Source organism: Pelophylax lessonae (assembly GCF_965119305.1).
Source record: "Pelophylax lessonae genome assembly, chromosome: 13".
NCBI lineage: Eukaryota > Metazoa > Chordata > Amphibia > Anura > Ranidae > Pelophylax > Pelophylax lessonae.
Genome location: NC_138780.1, coordinates 67,975,071 through 68,002,312, shown reverse-complemented (window position 1 = coordinate 68,002,312; position 27,242 = coordinate 67,975,071). Strand labels below are relative to the sequence as shown.

The following is a 27,242-nucleotide window of genomic DNA, read 5'->3' as shown; positions in this document are numbered from 1 at the left end:
AAATAGATTTTACAGGAAGTCAAAAACCCCATTTTCTTTTTAGCACTGATCACTGTGACCATAATATGATTTCATTTAATGTTAGCTGTAAGCGAGGGCGTAGCCTGGAGCTGCATGTGAATGGACGCTGGTGAGCGGAGCTCTCCCGGTCTATATCCGATATATTGATCCTGTGCCCGATACTTTACTTTGCTTTCTACTCGCCTACTTTTTTTGGGTAGTCACCCCGGCTTCTCTTCTCGCCATGTCGCCTCCACGGAAGGTATCCGAAGCGGCTACTAAACTGGACATATTACGGCGCCAGGAGGGAAGCATGCAGTCCAAAGATGGTTGCTCTCCTTCTTCCCCTCCTGCCCCGGCCGCGCCACCTCTAGACCAATGCAAAATCCTGGAGGCGATTACGGACTGCAAAACTGGAGGAGGTGAAGGTGGATATCTCCCTCCTCCAGCAGGATCTACAAAAGCTCAGAGGCCGTGTGTCGGAGGCGGAGGATCGCCTGGGCCCAGTGGAGGATGACATCCCCCCCCCCCCCCCCCCCCGCTCAGAGGCTCGGTAGAGCAGGCCTCCTGCAGAAGCTAGATGATCTCAAACTGAGTCCGGCGGAACAATTTGCGATTTATTGGCCTGCCAGAGGGTGCAGAGGGTACCAACCTGGCTCCTTTTCTGGAAGAATTGCTTGTTAAGACCTACGGCAGGGAGGCCTTTTCTCATGCCTTCATTGTGGCACGAGCCCACTGCATGCCTGCCAAGAAGCCCCCTCAAGGCGCCCCTCCTTAGGGTGTTCTTTGCAAAGTTCTTGAATTACAGTGATCGGGACACTATTCTTCGGCTTGCCCGGTTGGTTTTGTTTGTCATATGCAGCTTATGTGTTTGTGTTATCTGAATGTATGCCTGCCTTTACTTGTCCGTGGCCTTTATTGTTCTGTGACATTGTTGAATATTTTCATGCTGGTGGGGGCGCCACCTGCCCTGGGGACTCCTCCTGGCCCCCGTCACTTCTAGATCAGTATGTTGCTGCCATGACACACCTTAAAATTCTTACCTGGAATATGCGTGGGTTACTTGATAAAATCAAGCGCACCTTCTATCTGAAGGAGCAGCGTGCTGACATTATTGCCCTGGTGGAAACTCACGCCGAGGGCCCCCTATTGGGTGCTATCCGACGACCCTGGGTGGGCTGGTCCTTTCATGCCACCCACTCCTCTTATTCTAGGGGTGTGTCATTGCTTATCTCCAAATCAGTGCCTTCTACCACTCAGGAAATGTTAGCTGTAAGCAAAAAACGCAAGGTTTTCAAGGATGAGGGCTGCTCTCCAGGATTTAGACTGGGAGGGAATATTGGCATCGATAAGAGCACAGAAAAGAGATGGGAAATTTTCAAAAAGACTTTATGCAAACTCGCTGCAAAGTATATTCCCATGGATAATATGTTTAAAATGTTTTTATTTTTAGACTTTTTTTTATTTTTAGCCCATCTGGCTCAAAGTTAAAAGCTATAAATAAAAAGAAAAGAGCTTTTAAAAATTATTCGTCTTTATGAGTGCCACAGTACCATGCAGCTTGGTATGGCGCAATTAAAAAGAAAAAAGGTAAGGGACTTATTTTTCTGTGTTTCTGCTTATAAGGCTGCCCACTGAAATAAATGGGCCGCCTACACGCGTTACGCAATAATGTGAACCTAGTCTACGATCCTTCACATCACAATCCTTTTTATTACATCAGTGTTTTCAGTCCCCCTGCACATCAACCCCCCCCCCTTCCCATTACAGTCCTCAGCCCCCCTTCACATTCCTGTCCTCGCCCCATTTAAAGTACCCCTCCTTCAAATTGCAGTCCCCAGCCCCCCTTCATGTTCCTGTCCTCACCCCTGTAAAGCACCCCCATTCACATTCCTGTCCTCACCCTCTTTATAGCACCCCCTCCACATTCCTGTCCTCACCCCCTTTATAGCACCCCCTTCACATAACTGTCCCCCCCTTTATAGCACCCCCTTCACATAACTGTCCTCACCCTCTTTACAGCACCCTCCTTCACATAACTGTCCCCCCCCCCCTCTTATAGCACCCCTTCACATAACTGTCCTCCCCCATTTTATCGCACCCCTCCTTCACACTGCAGTCCCCAGCCCCCCCTTTACATTTCATCAGTCCTCACCCCCTTTGTAGAACCCCATCCCCCTTCATATCTCTGCCTGCCTCTTTGATATCACCCCTCATTCCCCCTTTACGTCAGCAGTGCCCTCTTCCCTGTCCTACCTTACACAGGGCAGCGTGGCTGACATTGGAGGCACAGCAGCTGAGATCAGAAGTGCAGCAAAGGGATGGACAGAGGGCAGGACCTGCCCCAGTTAACTGGTTGGTTGCTAGAATACAGAGCAGTTCTAGCAACCAATCATTTAACTGTACCAGCCCCTGTCCTCTGTGCATCACTGCGCTGCTCCTCCGATGTCAGCGCTGTAAAGACAGAGCTGCAGTGGCGGAGGGAAAAAAAACAGAACCTAAATGTCGCAACAGCACGGAACATTGATTGGGTCCTGACTTGGTCCGCCATTTAGTGATGCCTGATGTAGGCCCTTTACAAAATAATCAGGAGTGGGTGACTGGGGACGAAGAGAAGGCAAATTTATTAAATACTTTCTTCAGCTCTGTGTATACAAAGGAGCATGGGGGAGCTCATGACCATAATGAGGACGGTATTGACACAGCCCCAAATGTTCCACAATGGCTCAAAGGCAGACTTGTATAAAGTACTCAAAATTTCTACTTGAGTAAAAGTACAAGTGCTCGATCAAAAAGTTACTTAAGTAGAAGTGGAAGTGCTCGCAGAAAAAGTTACTTAAGTGGAAGTACTAAAGTATTCAACATTTTTTTTACTTAAGTATTGCAAGTAGTTTTTTCAAAAACATTGCTACTTAAGTACTAAAAGTAAAAAGTACCAGTAGTTTTGAAAAAAAAATTCTACTTAAGTACTGAAAGTAGAAGTACTGTGTTATGTAGTTATTAAAGAAAGAAGTCAAAAGTTTGAACATCATATTGTTTTTTATTATTTCAAATGATTTATTCAAATGATTAACCTAAAGGACAATCACAATTCCTTAGGCTGTAACTTTTTGTAAACAAAAAACAGATAAAGTATGTCCCTCCCTTCCCCTTTTAAAGCATCCCTCCTTCTCTTCCCTGCCTGTTTTTTTTCTCCACAGCTTATTGGTGCGCAAAATCATATATAAACCAATGTGGTATACAACAATATATTCCAATAATGAAATAAAGGAAGAATGTATGAAATCTAAGTCAATAAAAAGTTCAAAATATTGTGAATCTTCAAATATATATACTGTATGTGACAAAACAAGATGAATATAATTTCATATCTGCTGTTAATGGGAAAGAACCTCCCAACCAGGGCCGGCCTTAGGTGTTCAAGCGCCCTGTGCGAGCTGATCCTGTGGCGCCCCCACCAGCGCCCTGCACATTTTTTCTTGCACTTCATTTGACTTTTCTTTTTTATGATCACTACAAACTTAGCCCCCCTTACATTAGAGACCCCCCTTACATCAGAGACCCCCCAACGGAGCCCCCTTACAACAGAAACCCCCCGCAGAGGCCCCACTTACATCAGAGACCCCCCACACAGAGCACCCTTACAGCAGAGACCCCCCAGCCCCCACAAAGAGCCCCCTTTACAGCAGAGACCCCCCACACAGAGCCCCCCTTACATAAAAGACCCCCCACACAGAGCCCCCTTACATCAGAGACCCCCATACAGAGCCCCCTTTACATCAGAGACCCCCCACACACACAGAGCTCCCCTTACATCAGAGACCCCCCCACAGAGCCCCCTTACATCAGAGCCCCCCACACAAAGCCCCCCTTACATCAGAGACCCCAACACAGAGCCCCCTTACATCAGAGACCATCCCCACACAAAGCCCCCTTACTTTAGAGACCCCTCACACAAAGCCCCCCTTACATCAGAGACAACAACACAGAGCCCCCTTACATCAGAGACCATCCCCACAGAGCCCCCCTTACATCAGAGCCCCCCACAGAGCTCCCCTTACATCAGAGCCCCTCCACACAGAGCTCCCCTTACATCAGAGCCCCTCCACACAGAGCTCCCCTTACATCAGAGCCCCCCACATCAGAGCCCTCCCACACAGAGTCCCCCTTACATCAGAGACCCCCCCCCCACACAGAGCCCCCTTACATCAGAGACCCCCACACATCAGAGATCCCCCACACAGAGACCCCTTACATCAGAGACCCCCTCACAGAGCCCCCTTACACCAGAGACCCCCCACACAGAGCCCCCTTACATCAAAGACCCCCCACACAGCGCCCCCTTACATCAGAGCCCCCTTACATCAAAGACCCCCCACACAAAGCCCCCCTTACATCAGAGACCCCCCACACAGAGCCCCCCTTACATCAGAGACCCCCCACACAAAGCCCCCTTACTTTAGAGACCCCTCACACAAAGCCCCCCTTACATCCAGAGACCCCAACACAGAGCCCCCTTACATCAGAGACCATCCCTACAGAGCCCCCTTACATCAGAGCCCCCCCCCCCATAGAGCCCCGCACAGAGCTCTCCCTACATCAGAGCCCCTCCACACAGAGCTCCCCTTACATCAGAGCCCTCCCACACAGAGCCCCCCTTACATCAGAGACCCCCCTTACATCAGAGACCCCCCACACAGATCCCCCTTACATCAGAGACCGCCCACACAAAGCCCCCCCTTACATCAGAGACCCCCCATGTTTCCCTTAACCAAGATGGCCGCTAGTGCCTCGATCGCACTGTGCATGCGCACGTGCCTCTACTGCGTGGCCGCCGGAATCCCCACCTCCCAGCGCTGAGACGTCAGCGAATGGAGACAAGGAGGGGAGGAGCGGAGTGGCCGAAGGCCGCCACACATGCAGAGAGCCGAGAGGCGCATGTGGGAGCACTCCACGCCGGCCCAGCGGAAGCCTGGAGCGGAACAACGCTACCCAAATGGCCAGAGACCAGGTACCCATGAAAAAGGGGGGTATCTTTACCTTTGCCTTCCTATAGAAAAGGGGAGGGGAGGGGGGAAGGCAGAATAGGGAGGATAATTGAAAGAGTAGGAGAGAGCAGTAAGGAGGGAAACCAAACAAAAAAGAAAAGGGAAAGGCAGAAAAGTAACGAGTACTTTTGCAGCACAAAAAAAAAATATCGGAGTAGAAGTATCGAAATCATCGAAAAAATGTAGTGAAGTAAAAGTAGAAGTAGGAGAAAAAAATTCTACTCTAGGAAAGTACAGATACTGCATTTCGGTACTTAAGTACAGTACTTAAGTAGTTCTACTTCGTTACTATACATCTCTGCTCAAAGGTGATATGGTCCAGAAATATTTAGTCAGAATAAAGGTGGATAAAGCACCTGGACCAGATGGCATCCACCCACGCATCCTAAAAGTATTGCGTGCTGGAATTTCAAAGCCTTTGTTTCTAATTTTTAGGGACTCATTAAGGACTGGAATAGTACCACTGGATTGGCGTAGGGCCAATGTGGTGCCTATATTTAAAAAGGAATCAAAGTCTTTGCCAAGTAACTATAGACCTGTTAGTTTAAATTCTATAGTCGGAAAGATACTGGAGAGTTTAATAAAAGACCACATAGATGAGTTCTTGCTGGAAAAAAATATTTTAAGCAACAGACAGCATGGATTCCTGAAAGACAGAAATTGTCAAACAAACCTGATTTATTTTTATGAGGTAAGTAAAACCTTGGACAGAGGGGTGGCTGTGGATGTAGTATATTTGGATTTTGCAAAAGCGTTTCACACAGTTCCCCACACACGGCTAATGTGTAAGGTAAAGCCTACTGGCTTGGAAAGATCAGGTTGCAAATGGATAGAAAATTGGCTAAAACATAGAATTCAGAGAGTAGTGGTTAATGTTTCTTACTCTGAATGGTCGAAGGTTATCAGAGGTGTACCCCAAGGTTCAGTGTTGGGACCCTTACTTTTTAATATCTTTATAAATGATATAGGGTCTGGGATTAAAAGTACCATTTCAGTCTTTACAGATGACACCAAGCTTTGCAGTGGAATAACTTCCTTACAGGATGTCTCCAACTTACAAGCTGACTTCAGTGCACTGTTTCATTGGGCAGCTGTGTGGCAAATGAGGTTTAATGTTGATAAATGTAAAGTTATGCACTTGGGCACTAAGAATCCGCATGAATCATACATACTAGGGGGAGTAGAACTGGGGGAATCCATAGCAGAGAAGGATCTGGGTGTTCTGGTAGATCATAGGCTTAATAGCATGCAATGCCAAGCTGCGGTTTCCAAAGCAAGCAAAGTCCTTTCTTGTATTAATAGAGGCATGGACTCCAGAGAGAGAGATATCATTTTGCCCCTGTACAAATCATTAGTAAGACCTCATCTGGAATATGCAGTTCAGTTTTGGGCACCAGTTCTTAAAAAGGATATCGGGGGACCTGGAGAAAGTGCAGGGAAGGGCAACCAAACTGATAAGAGGCACGGAGGAGCTCAGCTATGAGGAAAGATTAGAGGAACTGAATTTATTCTCTGAGAAGAGGAGATTAAGGGGGGATACCCTCAACATATATAAATGCATAAGGGGTCCATATAGTGAACTTGGTGTTGAGTTGTTCACTTTAAGGTCAACACAGAGGACAAGGGGGCACTCTTTACGTCTAGAGGAAAACCTATTTTGTCTCCAAATATGGAAAGGTTTCTTCACCGTAAGAGCTGTTAAAATGTGGAATAGACTCCCTCCAGAGGTGGTTCTGGATAGCTCACTAGATTGCTGCAACCACTTTACAACCGCCTGCTGCAGATATAGTGCGGCAGGAAGCCGCTCCTGCGCAAACCGCCGTAGGTATACGTTGGTCATGCGCAGGTAGCTAGGAGGCGAGAGTGCGCCACCGGCCGTGAGCCCCCGCCCGTCAGCGGGGAAGCCGATGTACGGAGCAGACGGCTCTGATTGCCACCTGATACCCATGACCGTTGTAAACGTTTTTTTTTTATTGGTTGAGCCATATGGACTTGTCTTTTTTCAACCTGACTATGTAGCTGTATTAGAGTCACTGGTCCCCAAAAAGTATCAGGTGTCTGATTTGTCTGCCACAATATCGCAGTCCTGCTAGAAGTCGCTAAACGCCGCCATTACTAGTAAAAAATGAATAACTAAAAATTCCAAAAATATACCCCATAGTTTGTAGACGCTATAGCTTTTGCGAAAACCAATCAATATACACTTGAATTTTTTTCGTACCAAAAATATGTAATTGATGAAGAAATTCAAATTTTTTTTATTTATTTTTGTTGGATATTTTGGTTTATACCACAAAAAAATAAAAACTGCAGAGGTGATCTAAAGCCCCATACACACGTACCGATCGTCGGCCGAACGATCGGCCGTCTTTTGTCCGAGGGCTGTCTTGTCTGTTGAAAACTGCAAAAGACTGCACACGAATTTTGTCGGCCAACAGCCGACTGCAGAAGTGATGTCATGTGATGATTAACGTTCCTGGTCTTTTTTCTTTTCTGAGCATGCCCAGTCTTGCAAATCTGCTGTCTGTCGGCCGAATTCTATACTGACTGGCGAACAATCGGCCGTTCTGGTGTTGGCCAACAAAAATTTTAATGCTTGCACGACAGATTCTTTTCGGCCGAAAGTGCTCTGTCGGCTGTCGGAAGCATCATACTAACAAGCCGAAAATCGGTTGATCGTTCGGCGGCCAAATATTTTCGGCCGACAATCGGTACGTGTGTACGGGCCTTTATGCCACCAAAAGAAAGCTCTGTTTGTGGGGGAAAGGGACATGCATTTTATTTGGGTACAGTGTCGCATGACGCGCAAGTCTCAAAGTAACAGTGCCGTATCGCAAAAAATGGTCTAGTCATGAAGAGGGGTAAACCTTCCGGAGCTGAAGTGGTTGTCAAATCTCTTTACCTTTTTAGAACTTTCAAGATTCATTCCTTCCCTACAATAAAGCCGGTCATAGGAAGGTAGATCTGTCTTCTGTTGTGTATCTTTATAAATGTAAGATTGAGGGAGGAATCCAGACTATCTTGACAAAATTCACATACTTGGGGAAAACTTATACTCCATAAGGTAAGACTGATTTACTAAAACCGCTGAGAATTTTCAATCAAAATGTAAATCAGCCCAAGTTTTTCAGATCTTGGCATATATTTCTAAACCCTAGAGCCGTATGGCCACAACATGAATCCACCTATCAGCTATGATGGGCATCAGAGACCAAAGTGTGAAATTTCAAGGGAGATGGTATGATTACTGTATATTCTCCACTGATCTGTGATCTGTTGAATTGCACTTTATCTGCATATAGTACTAGACATTAATTCCGTAACAAATGTTTTTTTCTATCCTAAAGTTTGGAGTAGCGGTTGTGATTACAAACCAGGTTGTAGCACAGGTAGATGGAGCTGCTATGTTTGCTGCCGATCCTAAAAAGCCCATTGGAGGAAATATTATTGCACATGCATCTACTACGAGGTATGAGAAAAAATTGCATTTTTTATTTTATAGCTATGATATTCCTAGTTTTGTTCACAATAAATACTTATCGTGTGTTTTTTTTTTTATTTATTTATTACAGACTTTACTTACGGAAGGGTAGAGGAGAGACCAGAATTTGTAAGATCTATGACTCTCCGTGTCTGCCTGAGGCTGAGGCAATGTTTGCAATAAATGCAGATGGAGTAGGTGATGCTAAGGACTGAATGTTCACAAATACTACATACATGCCATAATTTGACTTGCTCGTACTGCATAGAGAATGTACAGAGGATGGGATATCAACTCAACTACCATGGAAGTAAATATGCATTGTACAGTACAGGATATATGCTTTGGACATGTCCCTAAAACCAAGGAAATATGCATTGGACATATCTAAAACCTAGTGTGTAATATTTCAAGTACATGAACAAAATACGATTTACATACTTTGTTTATGGTTTTTACATCCCTTGCATTACATCTGAACTTTAATTTTCCTGCTATGTTATCTTTCAATTCTGTTTGTCTGCAATAAAGCAAACCAATGTAGTAAGGAAGTTCAAATCTAAAAACCAGAAGTTAATTTTTCAGGGCAAGCTATTAACAAATCCACAAGCAATACATAGAAATAACAAAGTATGTGCAATACCCAAATGGTTTGTTGAAAGTACTCTGAGGCCACAATTGCCCAAAACAGACTGACGCCATAACAGATCAGCGCCTCTCCAAGTCGTCAGTCTCCCAGGTTTACACTCTGTATTCAGGTGCTGGCAATAATAGAGCACTTCTTCCACCAAAATGTAATCTAACATGCACATACTGCCACTTGTTGCATTCAACTCCAGTGTAAGGTGAATGGAAAAACTGGCTTCAGCTCACATCCCAGCCCATCGGTCATGCCCCTCTTACATGTTTTACCAACACAATCAACTTAATCGTACGATCTGAGCTAAAGCCAGTTTTTCATTCACCTTACATTGGAGGTGAATGCAGTGTGCGGTGGCTTCTGCATGCTACATCACATAAAAAACGTTTTTATTTTGTGAACTAGAAAAAAATGAACTCCGTTTCTGTGATCAACAACCTCCCCTTTTTGCCAACCTTTCGGCAGCAGAATCTAAATCTGTACAACAGAATCTTCAGGTGACATACCTCTTTATAAGATGTTGTAAAAAGTTTTTTTTTATGTTGTGGTTTAGGTTTTGTTTTAGATTTAATGTGCAATGTATATATAGAGAAAATAAACTGAAAAATAATTTTCATACTTTTGCATTGATCATTGTCATATATTTTTTTTTTTTCTATTTAAAGAGGCACAAAACGTTACTATTAAGGCATACCTCTAGTAAAGCTTCCTGGCAGCTGTGACAGGTATGCCTGCTCTTAGGGGAACTTTTAACCCTTAAATGGCTGGTGTCTTAGCTAATCCCATCTGCAGCACCATTGTAACGACAGATCAAAATAGTGACTATGATTCTGCCTTCAGCTTGTAAGGGTCCCATTCACACTGTTTGCAGGGCAGCCTTGTCCAATGCAAGTCCCAAAATACAAAAGGCAATTTGCCCTTTGAAGTTCACACCACTATGCAGAAGTGGTATGCACTGAATAAAACTTGCCACTTTTTTAAATATATTTTTCAGCAGTGTGTTGCTAACGCAGTACACCGCAATGCATAAAGCTTGAATCAAACATAATTCTGTCACATTTCAATAAACATATTAAATCGTTAACCGTAAGCTAGACCTTGTCTTCACAGCACATATCATCAGCTGCACTGTAATACACACTGCTTGTGTGAATAGACGCTAAATGATAGGCAGGTTTGCTTAACCTTTAAGGCTCCATGCACAATGGTTTAAAAATCACTGCTAGGAGTTTTGCCCGTCGAAGCAGCTCATTGTTATCCTATGTGACCATGCACATTAGGACGCCTTTAGGCATATTTTAAGCTCCAATGTTTAGAGACCGGGAAAAAAACCCTTTTGGTTTGTGTTCCTGATTGGAGCTTTATGGCAGAGAAAAAGTTACTCTTCTAAACTGAGCGTTTTTTCATGCTGAGGGATCTGGCATTTTAATCCCAGTGTGCATGGAGCCTAATGGGCCATACACACTATAAGATTTTCTGAAGACTTTTTCTTTTAGACTTACCAAAACCATATAATATGAGGTCAAACCTAAACACTTTCAATTTGTATGCAATCTGGCAGGCCCTTGCACTTCATAGAAAATGTAAATCTGAAGGAAATCTAACCACAAAAGTTGGATAGTGTATATCCAGCTTAACGGTAAAAAAAAATGCTACATTGGTATAACCACTAGGTGGAGCCATACATTATCAACTTTATAGAAAGTTATTTCTCATCTTTATGCATGGGAAATGGGCTTAATGTGTTCTGTTTTGTCTGCATTGAGTATAGCTGCAAATTTACTGTAGGGTGCATGTCAATGAAACAACTTTTCCATTTGGGCAAAATTTAACAGACCTCCTTCTGAAACCAGCAACAGTTAATGAATGTAATGGTATGTATTTTAGTAAAATGCACCTATACTTTTGTAAGCTCATTCCAGCTAGCCCTATGAATTGTTAGAAGGCTCTTTGCAGGTCCTGCAAGTTCTGGTACAGCCTTTAAAGCTTCTGTATTGCCATTGTTCACCTGAAAGTCGTTTTGTAGGTAAACACTGCAGTTGCAAATTCTAACTTCAAAAGCAGGGGGGTGGTCTGGATGTTAAAGTGAACTTGACCTGGCCTAAAACCTTTCAAAGGTAATAATGAAAAGCGAGACCTTGACCGAGAAAGTACCTATGTTAATCAAATAGATCCCTTTGTTCCTGTGCTTCGTTTTTTACCCTAGATGCAGGCACTGCATGAGATCTTGAATTCTGCCCAAACTAATAAGCACTACAATCTGAGTCAACAGGCAAATGCCAGATAATTGGTGTGCAGTAGAGGCCCTGGGTAAGTTGAATATTTACCTATGCCTGAAAACAATTTAACTTTAAGGAAACCTGCCCTAGGAGAATCATGGAGGCTGGAACTGCTGACATCTACTTTTGACATCTACTTTTGAAATTGCTGGTTACATGGCTATAATGCCAACACTCTTGCTTCCGAACTTTGAGGCTGGCTTCACACTGGTGCAAACACAGGCATCGCATATGATTCCCACCGCATTCCTGTAAAAATCACATGTGATGTCTGTGCGATGCAAATTCAGCCATACAGTTTGAATTCTCATTGCTTTCGAACCAAAATAGTGTAGATGTCCATGTGAACCGATTGCAATGCGGGAACCCGCATAGGATTGGTAGGGTTTCCTGCATCGCACCAGTGTAAACCCAGCCTCCGGGTCTAGAACAAACATGCCGATTTACAGACTTTGTCTCTCCTGGTTCCGCATGCTTTGTTTGAGTTCAGTGAATAGAGCAAAGAAGCTTTATGTACATAAGCATACATTGCTGTGGCAACATGCGATCTTTTACATGTATGCTTTTTTTGCATGCCGCTCATGGGAGATATACATATCGATACACTGCTCAAAAAAAAATAAAGGTAACGCTTTGAAAACACATCAGATCTCAACGGGGAAAAATATCATGCTGGATATATGTACTGATATGGACTGGGTAATGTGTTAGGAACCAAATTATTTCACGAAAATCGTCGTTTGCTGGAAATGATCAACCTTCGGAGGGCTGAACTCAGACGGGTGTCAAAGTGAAAAAATTATGCAGCAGGCTAGTCCATTTTGCATAAATTTCATTGCAGCAACTCAAAATGGTACTTGGAAGCAGGTTCACCTTGGATGCATCATACAAACTACTATCTGTGAAAAGCACAGGCTGCCAGTGGCGGACCTGCCAACTCTAGTGTTCAATGGCAATCAAGCTCCACGGTGCCGGGCAGTGAACACAGGGCCCACTAGAGGATGTTGGGCCCTCAGGCCACCCTCCATGAAGTCGGTTTCTGATTGGTTGCAGACATTCACACCAGTGGCCTGCTGGAGGTCATTTTGTAGGGCTCTGGCAGTGCTCATCCTGTTCCTCCTTGCACAAAGGAGCAGATACCTGTCCTGCTAATGGGTTAACTCAAGGACCGATCTTCCATCCTGCTTTACAGTCGGTGGCCTTAACGGCTTGGCTATTGAAAGCCAGGTGCTGAAGGCTAGAGGGGTGTCTGAATTGGTGATTCCTATGCTGTTAAAAGCTAGAAAATAAACTTCTAGGAAGATATATCATCGAGTCTGGAGGGTGTACATTACTTGGTGTGAGGCTCCTTCTTGGGGTCTCGTGTTTTGGCGCTTCTCCGAAGAGGTGTAAATCAGCGTTTGGCCTTGGGTACCATCAAAGGCCAGATATTGGCCCTGGCGATTTTTCTTTCAACGCCCATTGGCCACAAATTGCTTGGTTCACACCTTTATTCAGGGAGTCCGCCACCTGTCTCCGCCAGTGAGGTCTCCTTTGCCTCCGTGGGACCTCAATTTGGTGTTGTCGGTACTTCAGAAATCGCCTTTTGAAAATAGTTGAGATTCCTCTGCTCACTTTAAAGGCTAAAAATAAAACCTATGTGGCTCATGGCCAAAGTTAAAAAAGCTATAAATGCGCTTTTAAAAAATATAAAAATGAAGAAACCCGATCATTGTTTAATTGTTGCAAAGAATATAACCGAATATGTAAAAAGGAAATTGATGACACAAAAATTAAAAATGAACAGATTGCAAAAGATAGGACAAACCCTAAAAAATTATTTAAATATATTAATAGAAAAAAGGTCCGGTCTGAACATGTAGGCCCTTTACAAAAAAAAATCAGGAGTGGGTGACTGGGGACAAAGAGAAGGCAATTTTTTTAACTACTTCAGCTCTGTGTATACAAAGGAGCATGGGGGAGCTCATGACCATGAGGATGGTATTGACACAGCCCCAAATGATCTACAATGGCTCAAAAGTGATATGGTCCAGAAATATTTAGACCGAATAAGGGTGGATAAAGTGCCTGGACCAGATGGCATCCACCCACGCATCCTAAAATAATTCTTCTTTGCAAGTTAACCTTTTGTTGTAGTGATGTTTTACAGACCCCAATGTGCTAGTCCAAACCCAGGTTCCTAAAAGAGATATGATGGGACACCATATGCCCCCCTTGAGTAACTTCAGACCAAGCTTTGAACAGGGTAAACAACTTTACTGAACATTAGGCTGAACATGTACAATCTGCAACATTCTTTCTCTAACTAAACTTAGGGCACCATGCACAGTGGCATAAAAATGGCTGCTCCTTCAGGAGTTTTTTGTTCTGCCTGTAGAAGCAGCTAATGTTATCCTATGTGCTCATTCACATTACGATGATTACAGTTGTAGCACCCTCTTAGGTAGGTGCTAGGAAAACGCATCTATTTGCTCCTTCTGCTTATCAGGGGAGCCTGATCTGTTAGTTTGCCTGTTGCATGTCTCTAGGTGCGATTTACTGGGTCTGAGGGAGTTTCCCCACTGTATCCAATGAGGGCGCTTTCATAAAAGCTGGGGGGACATGTGACAGGGTGTCTTTGGCGGGAAGCAGTGTCCCAGGAGGAGGAGATGGCCGGCTGTCTCTCCTCCTGCAGTGTGTGAGGAAGGTGGTCTTAGTCAGTCGGCCTAGTTACATAGTAGGTGAGGTTGAATAAAGACAATAGTCCATCCAGTTCAACCTGTGTAGGTGTGTTTGGCCGTAATCATCTTGCATACCCCTGAATGTTCTGATCCTTGAGATGTACATCTGAGTCTTTTGAAAGCCACCATACTTCCCGCAGAAACCACCTTTTTGTGGTAGAGAATTCCACAATCTTGTAGCCCTAACAGTAAAGAACCCCCCCACGTTGCCTGAGGTTAAAACGCTTCTCCTCTAATCGCATTGTATGCCCTCGAGTCCTCATGCAATCCCTTCGACTGAATAGCTGTTTTTCTATGCCAAGATCACCATTGAGATATTTATAAATTGCTATCATGTCCTCTCTCTCAGGCGTCTCTTCTCCAGGGAGAATAAATCAAGCGATTGCAGATGCTCTTCATAATTAAGGTCCTCCAATCCCCTAATTAGTTTAGTTGCCCTTCTCTGGACTCTCTCCAGCTCCAACACATCCCTCCTGAGAGCTGGCGACGAGAACTGGACAGACTTCTCCAGATGTGGTCGGACCAGAATTTTATAAAGTGGAAGGATTATAGTCTTATCTCTGGAATACATCCCTTTCTTTATGCATGCTAATATTCTGCTGGCTTTGGCAGCTGCCGCTTGACATTGCATGCTATTGCCTAGTCTGTCATCTACCAAGACTCCCAGATCTTTCTCCATTTTTGATTCCCCCAAGCAATCCCCCCCTAACGTGTATTGTGCTTTTATGTTTTTAGTCCCCAAGTGCAAAGCCTTACACTTCTCCACATTAAACCTCATTTGCCATGTCGTTGCCCACTGTTTTGTCCAGGTCATTCTGTAGGATATCTGCTTCATGCTGTGCAGTTATTGACCTGCCCAATTTTGTGTCATCTGCAAAAACTGATATAGAACTACTGATCCCGTCCTCAATGCTGTTTATGAATAAATTGAACAAGGTTGGTCCCAGGACTGAGCCTTGGGGAACCCCGCTTACCACCTCAGACCAGTCTGAGTATGCGCTGTTTATTACCACCCTTTGGACACACCCTTTTAGCCAGTTCCGTATCCAAGAGCAAACCCTGCGGTCGATCCCTGCAGACCTTATTTTATAAATTAGGCGCTTGTGGGGAACTGTATCAAACGCCTTAGCGAAATCCAGGTACACCACATCCACTGGTCTCCCCCCCCCCCCCCCCCCCCTATCTAGCTCACCACCTCGTAGAATGTTAAGAGATTGGTTTGACAAGAACGCCCATTTGTAAACCCGTGCTGATTACTGCTGATGTTGTTGTCTTTTGCAAACTCTACGATATAGTCCCTTATCATCCCCTCCAGAAGTTTACATACTATCGATGTCAGACTGACAGGCCTATAATTTCCCGGGATATGCCTCTGCCCCTTTTTGAATATCGGCATCACGTTAGCTTTCCTCCAATACCCTGGTACTTTTCCTGTCATAATACTGTCAGCAAAGATCTGGAACAGTGGTCTAGATATAATCTTACGGAGTTCTTTGAGTACTCTCGGATGTACACCATCTGGGCCTGGTGATTTGTTTGTGTTTAATTTTATCCAGCCTTTCCCTGATTTCACTCTGTTAGCCATAGCAGCAAGACCTGTGTATTACTACTAACCATATAGTCGTGGTCAGTGTACCCCTCCTTTTCCTGTGTAAAGATGACGAGAAAAAAGCATTCAGCACGGTTGCTTTTTCACTGTCCTCTGTAACCATCCTCCCATCATCGTTAATTATGTGTGCAATATGCTCTGCCCTAGCTTTTTTGCTGTTGATATATTTAAAGAATTTCTTTGGGTTCTTTTTACTATCCTCCGCTATTTGTCTCTCAAGGTTGATTTTAGCCATTTTGATTTCGTATTTACTTTTCTTATTTGCCTCCTTGTATTGCTCGAAAGCCGATACTGTGCCCTCTGATTTATAGTTCTTGAAGGCCATTTTTTTCCCCTCTAAGTTTTTTAACGTTGCGGTTTAGCCAGCCAGGTTTGGCTTTGTCTCTTTTAAATTTATTTCCCGTAGGAATGCACTGCAAGATGCATTTGTTTAATATGTTCCTAAAGCATTCCCATTTATCCTCCGTGGTCAGTGATCCCAGGGTTTGGTCCCAGTTTACCCTTTCCATCAATGAGCACAATTTTGGAAAGTTTGCCCTTCTGAAGTTTAGGGTTCTTATGTTCCCCACTTGCCTTGTTATATTGTTTTACGCTAAAAGTGATCATCCTGTGATCGCTAGAGCCCTAGTGAACCAAGTGTGGAGATGAGCTGCAGAGGATCCGGCGTAACTGACAGTGGAGCTGCTGGCAGAGTCTCTTGGATATAAACAGTGTCCGTGAGTACGAAGGGACCTGCCAAAGGGTCTGGCCCAGGAAGGGGGACCACTCCAGTGAAGACAGGGGATCAAGGAGCTACCTCATATGGAGAGTATTACAGTAAAGGGGGTGTCATGTAGAAAGCCCTGAAGAATAGGAACAAAGGGGGTACCAGGAAGGGCCCTGAAGAGTGTTCTGCAGTACAGTACAGCTTATCTATTTACTACTTCATTGCTAGTGACAAGGTGAAGCAGCGGCCTTGCCGCACTCAATTATATCTAACGTCTCAGCAAATTGTGCATAGTTTATTCAAGTTGGAGTATCCCACTCATTCCCTTCTCCTATCCAAGTTCTCAAAAAAAAAAAAACTCCTAGACTTTCTTGACTGAGCCAGGCACTTTGAAGTTGCTGAACTATGGTACTGTTGCTATGGGTAACCCAGGGGACCTCATCACCAGCAGCTCAGAAGGGAGTAGTGCTACACAGGTATATTTTGAGCTTAACGTTTTAGAGGCAGGAAAAAAAATACTCTTCTGATTTGCATTTATGATTGGAGCTTTCAGGCAGAAAAAAAACTCATCTACACTCTATATGAGCATTTTTTTCTGCCAAGGGAACTGGAGTTTTTTTTTTTTTTTTTTTAAGCCAAGTGTGCATGGAGCCTTACTGTGGCTGTCCCGGATTACCTGTATGGATGTAACATCTTTGTGAATAGTACAAACTGGCGATAGCTCGAACACAGTTCATGTCCTGGGAGCATTCCAATGGGTCGGCATTCCAGCGAGCTTTCTTGGGACATAATTCCGAGTCTCTGCATGTGCATCTGGAGCCCATTCTAGAGTCCCCACTTCCTCGTGCATGGTTCCCCCCCCCCCCCGAATCTGGGCCTCTTTACTTTATATCACACAGGAGGGAGGCTGAACTCCAGAGGAAAACCCATGAACACACATGAAAAGGTGGCATGAGCATTAACCCCCTTCTTCCCAAACTGGGCAGCCAGTAGACTAACCAAGAGTAGGCAACCTGACTACAGGCCTACTTTTGTTTAGGTCGCTGTGACGGTACTCACCGTCACTGGTAGTGAAAGACAGATACTTAATGGACACTGAGAAATGGTTTTGGTTGCTTCAAATGGGTTCTGTATTTACACTTATGATGTGTTTTGAACTTCAATGTCAGAGACAGGCTCTCCCTATTGTCTGTATATTGAGATGTGATGTGGATTCTGTCAAGCCTGTCTGTCCCATTGTTAAATGTTAACGAACTCACATATTGTTTCTGTCCAGATGGCTAGATAATTCAGGTTAATTCCATTTCTGTATACAATTTCATCTGCACATGATAATGTAATCAGGCAACCCCTGACCTGTGTAATCTGATCAGGAGGGGGAGGTCCATGCTGTATTGAACAGTCACACAGAATTTATATAAAGTGTAGATTCCAGTACAAGCTAAGTTGTCGGCTAGCTTTGTATGGGGGCGGCTGGAATATTTGATATCTATGTTAAAGGCTGAAGGAGGCGATATACTGACGATAGCCCACTGACACAGTGTGGGTTGCGGTTCCGTTAGTCCCCTTTGGGAACCTGTTCCATTTCTTGTTGACCATTGTCAATTGTTGCTGTTAAGCCTTTTTTGTTTTAGTGGATTCAGGGTGATCATTTGTCGCTGATTCTGGTTGATTTCCCATGCCTTCCTTCTGTTCGTAATTGACAGGTTCCCCTACCTAGTCATCCAGTTTCAGCCTTGGGCGTTTCTCCTTTGGCTGTAAGAAGTCCCCAGTTCTGTTCCATTGGGCCTATTAGTGGTGTTTGCTGTTGTCTAACCCTCAGGTGGTCTGCTTTTGGACGTTCTGACAGCATGACTTCCTGATTCCCTCATTTACAGTACCAAGAAAGAAAATTGTATTTTTGTACTCACTATGAAATTATTTTCTTGGAGTCTTTTAAGGAACACAGTTCCCACCCCTCTGTGTGTTTATGTTGATGCTGTCTGTACTGCTTTGCTACAAAACTGTCAGGCACTGGGAGTAGGAGGAGTTACCCTGTTCTGGCCTGCAGTTTTTTCTGTTTGTCGGTGTCCAATCCTCCTGTAGACAGCAACATAACCCAACTGCCAGCAATAATAATTGTTGGTGGCTTGCTTGGTGTGCAGGATATGCATTTTCATTGAATATCCAGTTGGCTTGGTGCATATACAAACATTGATGCATGCCCTTATTACCTCCTTAATGCATGGTATCCATTATTGGGACTTATAGTTCAAGCTTTTGTGGTAGTAACTCTGGCACTCTGGATGATAGTTCATACAGACTACAGTTTTAAAGGATTAAAATTGACCATGCTGATTCTGTCCACATGAGTTCCTGAAGAAGACAAATGTGTTTGAAACACGTTGAATTGTTCCTGTGGATCTTTCCTTCTACTAATAAGCATGTTGTACAGCAGATATACACTATATTGTCAAAAGTATTGGGACACCTGCATTTACATGCACATGAGCTTTAATGGCACCCCAGTCTTAGTCCGCAGGTTTCAATATTGAGTTGTCCCACCCTTTGCAGCTATAACGGCTTTAACTGTTATGGGATTGCTGTCCACAATGTTTAGGTGTGTGTCTATGGGAATGTTTCACTATTCTTCCAGAAGCGCATTTGTGCGGTCGGGCACTAATGTTGAACACAAAGGCCTGGCTCGCAGTCTGCGCTCCAATTTATCCCAAAGGTATTCTAACGGGTTGAGGTTAGGCCTCTGTGCAGGACAGTCAAGTTCCTCCACCCCAAACTCGTTCATCCATGTCTTTTTGGACCTTGCTTTGTTCACTGGTCCGAATCATTTGGTGGAGGAGTATTATGGTGTGGGGTTGTTTTTCAGGGGTTGGGCTTGGCCTCTTCGTTCCAGTGAAGGTAACGCTTTAAGGTGTCAGCATACCAAGACATTTTGAATAATTTTATGTTCCCAACTTTGTGGGAACAGTTTTGGGATGACCCCTTCACGTTCCACCATGACTAAAGCTGGATACACACTATCAAACCTTTTGTGGTTAGATTTCCTTCAGATTTACCTTTTCTAGGTAGTAGAAGGGCCTGCCAGATTGCATACAAATTGAAAGTGTTTAGATTTACCAAAACCATATAATATGAGGTCAAACCTAAAGGAAAAAGTCTTCAGAAAATCTTAAGTGTGTATGGCCCTTTATGCACTGGTGCGCAAACAAGGTCCATACAAATAGGGATGAGTGAGTTTGGGTTGGAGGAACTTGACTGGCCTGCACAGAGTCCTGATCTCAACCCGATAGAACATATTTGGGATAAATTGGAGCGCAGACTGCGAGCCAGGCCTTTTTGTTCAACATTAGTGCTTGACTTCATAAATGCGCTTCTGGAAGAATGGTCAAACATTCCCATAGAGACACTCCTAAACCTTGTGGACAGCCTTCCCAGAAGAGTTGAAGCTGTTATAGCTGCAAAGGGTGGGCCAACTCCATATTACACCCTTTGGACTAAGACTGGGATGCCATTAAAGTTCATGTATAGGCAGACGTCCCAATACTTTTGACAATATAGTACATCAGTTTTGTCTGTATCATGTAGTCATATTATTCACACTCTTATAAACAAATCTTTTTTTAACTGTATGAAATTGGTATTACCACATCTTTTGTGAATGTGCACTTATAAAAGACCTTTGCTACACCTATTCTTTGTATAGTCTATTAAATGTAGGATTGGGGCACATTAGCTTTCTTTTTCTCATGTATACAAGGTTGTGCTGTATAGCAGAGCAGTGTAAATCTCAGGACTAAATGGACAGAAAAAAAACCATTCGGCAGGTAAAACTGCTCTCTTTCGTCTATTTCATCTGTGTATTTAGCTGTCTGCCCTGAGTTCAGCTCTGACAAGAATTTCAGGAGGGACATTCCTACTACCACACAAAAGGAACACAGGGTGCACCAACCTAGTGCATTATCCTACAACCAAATATTTGTCCAAATAAAAAGTGGTAAGTATTATACTCACAAATTGACTATTATGTAAAAGCGCATCACAAAATCCAGCATAATTTCATCCATAATTCAATTTATGAGACAGAAAATGAAGATCCAATAAACTGACTGGTTTCGGGGATTATCCTTTTCCTCAGAGCCAGCACATTGTGTTATAAGGCACATAGTGTGAAACACATAAGCTATATATTACTAAAATTCATAATTCATACTTCATACAGTCACCACCCTAAGATCCATAAAACAACAAAAAGGTATATTCTGTACGATATGTTAAAACCATAAGAACTACTTCTTCATTTGATTAATTAAAAAAACAACACAAGGAAGGGGGGGCGTGGTTCGTCAATGGCGCCGTGAGACGCCGAGCAGTAGGAGCTCTGCGTGGTGGGTGAGAGAGCCGTGCAGTGAATGAGTCAGCTCTCCCCCTCCCTCCCCTGCCAGGTGCTGAGCGGGCCCCGAGACTCACGGAGGAAGTTCTGGCCTGGAGGAACATAGAGCGGCGGTTGCGGCAAGGAGGGTAGCGGGCACGCTGTGGATATATAAGACCCTGCCTCGGAGGGAGTTGAGGTACAGTGCAGGGCGGTAGGGCTGGCGTGTTTGTGTGGGGCTGAGGAGAAAGAGCCGGGAGCGGGTGCTAGCTGGGACAGCAGACGTGGAGGTCGCTGGTCTCCCCCGCATATATGAGCCTAACAGCCAGCCCTGAGCAGAAGCAAGCCCTAGTGAAAAGGACAGATATTACCTCTTACTTTTTGAGGCACACCGCTGTACCACAAAGCAGTGCAGGGGCTAAGGTGACACAAACGTCAGACAAGCGCAGGAATGGCGGCACAGCAGAAAGGGACCAAAGGTATGAATGTCCAATCTGCTGGAGACAATATAGGTGGGAAGAAGACCCCAGCAACGGACACCGCAGGAACAAAGGATTGAAGTGCCCAAAGAGTCCCAGAATAAGCCACAACAGCCGCAAATACCAATGACAGTGGAGTGGGGTGAGTTTGTAAAGCTAATTCCGACGAAACAGGACATCCAAGATATGGCTGCAGCAATCGTGAGTGACATTAAAATGGAAATATGTGGTTTAAAACAAAAAGTTGATCAAATAGAAGTCAGGATGGCGAATGCAGAGACAGTACAAAGTGATTTTGAGGTCAGAATCTCTGAATTGGAATGTTCACGAGCGTTGTTGCGCTTGCAGCAGGATGATGATGATAACTGCAGCCGGAGGAACAATATTCGGCTGCGGGTCTTACCAGAATCCGTAAAGGGACCAGAACTCAGAACTACAGTAGTGGGCATTTTGAATGGCTTGCTGGATAGACCCCAAATGGAAAAAATGGAAATTGACAGAGTGCACAGGGTTAAAGCGCCCCGAAGGACGGAGATAGAATTAATCCCAGATGTCTTGATTAGGATTCACCTGTTTTCACTCAAAGAGGACATAATGAGACAAGCATGGGCAAAAGGGCTGATTGATTATGAAGGTTGTCAGCTAAAATTATTGCCAGATCTTTCACGGGGTACCCTAAACATGAGAGCCGCAATTAAACCCCTTTTAGAGGTGATAAGAAAAGTGGGGGCAACTTACTTTTGGGGCCACCCCTTCCATCTGAAGGTGGTGAAGGACAGAGATACTTTTCTATTGAAATGGCCAGATCAGCTCCCCGGGCTCTTTGCATTTTTGGGGTGTGCTCCGATTCACGTGAGTGACTGGTTGGATATTCTGGGAAATTCGGTGAACTACCATCTGAACCAAGCCACATAATATGGGAGAAATTTGGAGAAGACAGGAGTGGGAGAAAAATATATGCCCAGGACAGGAGGCATTAAAAAAACGGATTTTTTTTTCATCCACAATAAGTGGGGTATTAAGTTGGGCACACAGATCCCCGGCCCATTCCTTCCCCTCCTACCCCTTTTTTTTTTTTGGGGGGGGGGATCCATGGTGCGTGGAGGTCCCCAGTACCCTCCTACCCGCCTTGAACATTTCGTTTTTCTTGTGGTTTTTTTTTTTTTTTTTTCTTTGTTGGTCTGTGTGTGCTGGTTTATGAGTAAAAAGTGAGAGACCGTGGATATTTCTGAGTCACCCTCTTAAGGGAAACGGGGGGGGGGGGGGTTTCCCTTTTTTTTTGTTTTTTGTTTCACAGAAAGGTTGGAGTTTTTGTGTTTTTTTTTTTTCGTAGAATACACTTATAATCTCACAAGGTTTTCTGTTACTACTCGGGCTCCTTCCTACCAAGGGGGGTCGGAGCATGATCTTAAGGGTCCTGAGGGTTGGGGGCACTGATGTGGAGGTACTATAGGGGTGTCCTCTCGCTTTGTGGGGGACACATTAAAGATTCAACAAGTAGGCATGTGAAAATGAGTAATACTGAACTTAACTCACTAGGTGGGTGGTTGTTGAGGGCATAGGTGACTCAGGGAATAGGTGCGGTCAACAGCTGATTATAAGTCAGTATGAGAGATCTTCCCTGGACCCAATTCAAAGTCTGAGGAGTTAAGGTGGAGTTGGGGGAAGGGGAAGTGTTCGAGACTTGTAGAAGGCGGGGTGAGGGGGTTACAGGGCCCTCTTGGAAGGAGATTAGGTGAGGGGGAAGGGGAGGGGAATTAATAAAACTATAAGAGTAGAAGGCTTGAGTAGGAGGCCCGAGTATATAGCAAACAATCTCCCTGTGTTTGTGATCTGGTTCGGGGCTGGACAACCTCCGACCTAGGGGTGCATGTGGGCCTCGAGATAACCGTTCCCTTGGGGGAGAGGGGTGACGTTTTGGTCGTATCGGGCCGCGCCACCTTCCATAGTGGGGAGGGCTGGAAAGGTAAAACCAGAGTGTGCTCAACAGTATAAGTATAGGTTTCTTTGGATTAGGAGGTACAGGATGGGGTCTCTGAGACGGGGGGGGGGGGGACTAGGGCGTGGGCAGTACGTGAGTGGAGGCAATCACCCATCGGAGCACAGCTCCTTTACCTGGGTACTCTAAAATTCAATAGTTTTAATTTGGGGTTTTGAATGAGATCAGGACCACATCTTTTCCTCACGAAAGTGGTGGAGAGGAGGTAGTGTCCTTTTTCTCATCTCTGTTTATGTTCCTTTTTTCTTTTTTCTTACTATTGAAGGAGAGTGCCCGGTTACAGTGGCTTGCTCGCGGTGTCTTGGGAACCACGGCCCCCTCAATAGATAGCGCCTGGGCGCGCAGGTTTAGTTAACCATTAGAGGTGGGTAGGGGGGTTGGGTATTATATAGTATATACATATGTGTGGGGGGGGGGGTTCTTTTTTTTTTTTTGTGGGATTTGATTGATAGAGGCTGTGAGGCCGGGTGGAGGTGGGGGACCGTCAACGATGGCAGCTGGAGGGGGGAAGACCCAAGGGGTGACATCAGGCTGTAAGATTACGACTTGTAATGTGAGGGGACTTTCTACTCCTCAGAAACGTAGGCGCCTTATGGGGGACCTAAAACGAGATGCTACGCAAATAGCTTTTATCCAGGAGACATATTTCCGTAAAGATGCAGTACCAAAATTGTATAATAAGGACTTTCCATGGGTTTACCAAGCTACATCCCCTATTGCTAAGTCAAAGGGGGTGATTATCGTAATATCAGGTTCTTTGAATTGGACTTTAAAAGAAGAATTGGCTGATCCAATGGGTAGGTTTGTGATGGTAAAGGGGTGTATAGGACGTGTTGAGGTAACCCTCCTTGAATGTTTATTTTTCCAATTACGACCATGTAATATTTTTGCAGAAACTGCTTCCAGTTGTATTGGAATTCCGGGAAGGGCATTTAGTAATGGGAGGCGACTTCAATTATGCCCCAGAACCATTGATGGATACCTCCAAGAAAAGCTCATGCATGTCATTTGCTAAATTACGAAAGATGCAGCGAGAAATTTCCCTCCTGGGTCTCATCGATCCATGGAGGTTGATGCACCCAGGAGAGAGAAATTATACTTTCTACTCTCCAATTCATGATGCATATAGTCGGATAGACGAAGGGGGGATTTTCTTTTGAACACATATGCTAAAGTAGGTTCTGCCACCGTCCCTATATGTGCATTATAGCGGGGGTTGCTGGTGCCTCAGACCAGATAGAGTGGGACTTTATGGGCAAGTAAGGGGTATATCAAGCGAAATGCATTATATCATTCAACAAAGGGAGTAGAGTAAAATAATGGTATTTAATATGTAGATACCGGTAGTAAATGTTATACAGCAAGCATTAAGTGACAGTGGTGCTTGGGACAGAGCCCAAGTGTGAAGAAAAGAAAGATGATTCCGTGGAATCAGTGAAATCAGTGACAATGGTGTTATCAAGTGACTTAAAACATTGGATTCTTCTGTTTTCCCTTGGATGTTGAAATAGGAGAACTCAGAAAAATCCTAAATTGCTGACGCGTTTCGGCTCTCTTGTGGGCCTTTCTCAAAGCGTTCAGTCACTTAGTCTGTGGTCTATAAGAGTAATATAAGGTATAATGTGTAAGGATAATTTTAACAAATCCTTTAAATGGATCATACATTGCTGGAGTTTGAAATAATATATAGTTACATACATGGGTGCATCCATTCCTTCCGCGTGTCAGCCCCTGTATCCGTCCACATTCACAGCGGGAATCATATGTTGCAAGGCCTAGGATTATAATTGTGTTGTTTCTTAAAGTGTATCTCAGATGGATCAGGTGAGTATATATGTATTTTCTTATGTATATATATATGTATATATATTCACTTACATCTGAATGCACTGGTTGGAGAGTGTTGTCTCCAGGATCCTGGGGTAAAATTCCCTCTTTATTTTATGTTACCAGGCTTGGATCTAGGATATAAGGGACAATTGTATCGATAGTATCCATAAGGTATCCGGTAAATAACCCAAAACCTATCCCACAAAAATATATGTGGCAGTATCTTATGAATACTTGTAAGTGCTTAAAAGGACTTCCCGATGGTGGTGTGGTACATCAAAGTAAAGGTGACTATAAATGCTTCGGTGCCAAGTTTATTAGAAAACATAGTAACGGTTTCACAGTCCGTTGCACTTACAATTGTGTTGTCCTTCTGGCTTGCGCAGTGTAAGAGGTCCGTCCTCTCCTCTCCGTTGGAGAGAAGTGAGGATTGCCTCATATTCCCCGGCCTTATGAAGCGCCTCGCGCATGCGCATTGCGCATTGCACGTAGATCGTCTCCATAGCGGCGTGACGTAGGCACCGACGTCTGCGCCTGCGCTAGCTGGATGCGTGCGCAGGCCGCAACCCCGTTGCTGGGGACGCCGCTCTGGCCGCCGACACGGAAGGAGGAGCCATCTTATCCCCGAAGGGATTGGTGGGTCCTGGTATTCCCCTACGAAGTAGGGGTTACCGTGCCGGGTGTGATAGTGCGGTGTAACTGGATCGACCCGCGGGGTTATGGAACACACCCTAGTATGCTCTAAATCATATACAATTTATTACAATAATATAATGATAAATAAAAGATCTTAAAAATGACAATAATTTTCTATATATTTATAGGAAATGAGACTGTAGTATTATAATTAACAGCAGTTGCATATAGGTCCACCATGGGTAGCCGTGGATCAAGGAGGGACAGCCCTGTTTGCCGGACAATACCAGGGATCGTCACAGGGCCATGTCAACATAGAATCGGGTTCCTATGTTTTATTAAGGGAACAGTCTTTGTTCAATGTGCTATTATGGCACTAGAGAAGATTGAGAATAAAGGGTGGGTGGGGAAGGGGGAAAAAGGGAAGAGTTTTTTTGGGTAAGAAGAAATCTCGTGTATATTGAATCATATTATGTATATAGCAATCCCAAAAGTACGGATGTTTAGGATGGATGGGATGGTATTTAATCTGTCTTGCCAGAAGCAAAACCTTCCAGAAACGGACGAAAGCTTTCATTTTCATTCAGACCAGGGTATTTTGTGGCATGGAGGCGTCAAAACCCACCTCATTTCCATCTGAAGTAGTCTCTTGTTCCAATCCCCCCCACGATGTGGTATGTGGATTCTTTCAAGTGCCATAAAAGTCACTTGAGGCATTCTATTTTTGTGTTCATGGGCAACATGCCTCCCTAGGGGTACATAGAAATTACATAATTGCATACTGTTAATATGTTGATTTACTCGTTTGCCAAATTCTTGTTTGGTCTTACCTACATAGTAGGAACCACATTGACAACGCATGAGGTAGACGACTCCTCTTGTCCTGCAATTTGTAAAGTGTCGGGGTTTAAATAGCTCCCCATTGGGGAGTATGGTGTTAACACATTTTTGTATCACACTGCATTGTCCACAGTTTCCGCATGGGAATGTACCCATGTGTTTACAGGGGTCTTTCCTTGTTTCCCTGTACTCACTATGCGTGAGAGCTTGCTTCATTGATCCTGCTTTACGGAATGTTATTTGTGGTTTTTCTGGTATAAACTGTTTTACCATCGGGTCCTCTTTTAAGATTAACCAATGTTTGGAAATAATTTTCCGTATTTTTTGGTGGTCGTTGGTGAACCTCATAATTATGCGGGTTTTGTTATCCTGTTCTTTAAGTTTTATGGTGTTTTTGTTTTTAAACAGAATGTTGTGTCTTTCTTGCTTCTTCACTCTGTTAAACGTTTTTCTCAGTGTAGTCTTGGTGTAACCCCTTTTCAATAACCTTTCGGTAAGGATGTTGGCCTCTCTTTGGAAATCTTGATCAAGAGTACAGTTTCTTTTCAGCCTAAGAAACTGGCTGTAAGGAATAGCGTTTTTCAGTGGGGTCGGGTGGAAACTTGACGC

At 44.2% G+C, this 27,242-nt stretch overlaps 1 protein-coding gene across 1 annotated transcript in view; it reads left to right on the top strand.

The window, feature by feature from the left end:
• Positions 1–8,890, top strand: part of RAD51 (RAD51 recombinase) — a 72,534-nt gene extending 63,644 nt beyond the window's left edge. Inside the window, exons 8-9 of the mRNA XM_082275088.1 lie at positions 8,396–8,517; positions 8,621–8,890. Coding sequence (XP_082131214.1) covers positions 8,396–8,517; positions 8,621–8,744 — 246 coding nt within the window. The 3' untranslated portion in view covers positions 8,745–8,890. The remainder of the gene's footprint in view (positions 1–8,395; positions 8,518–8,620) is intronic.
• Positions 8,891–27,242: the final 18,352 nt, after the last annotated feature.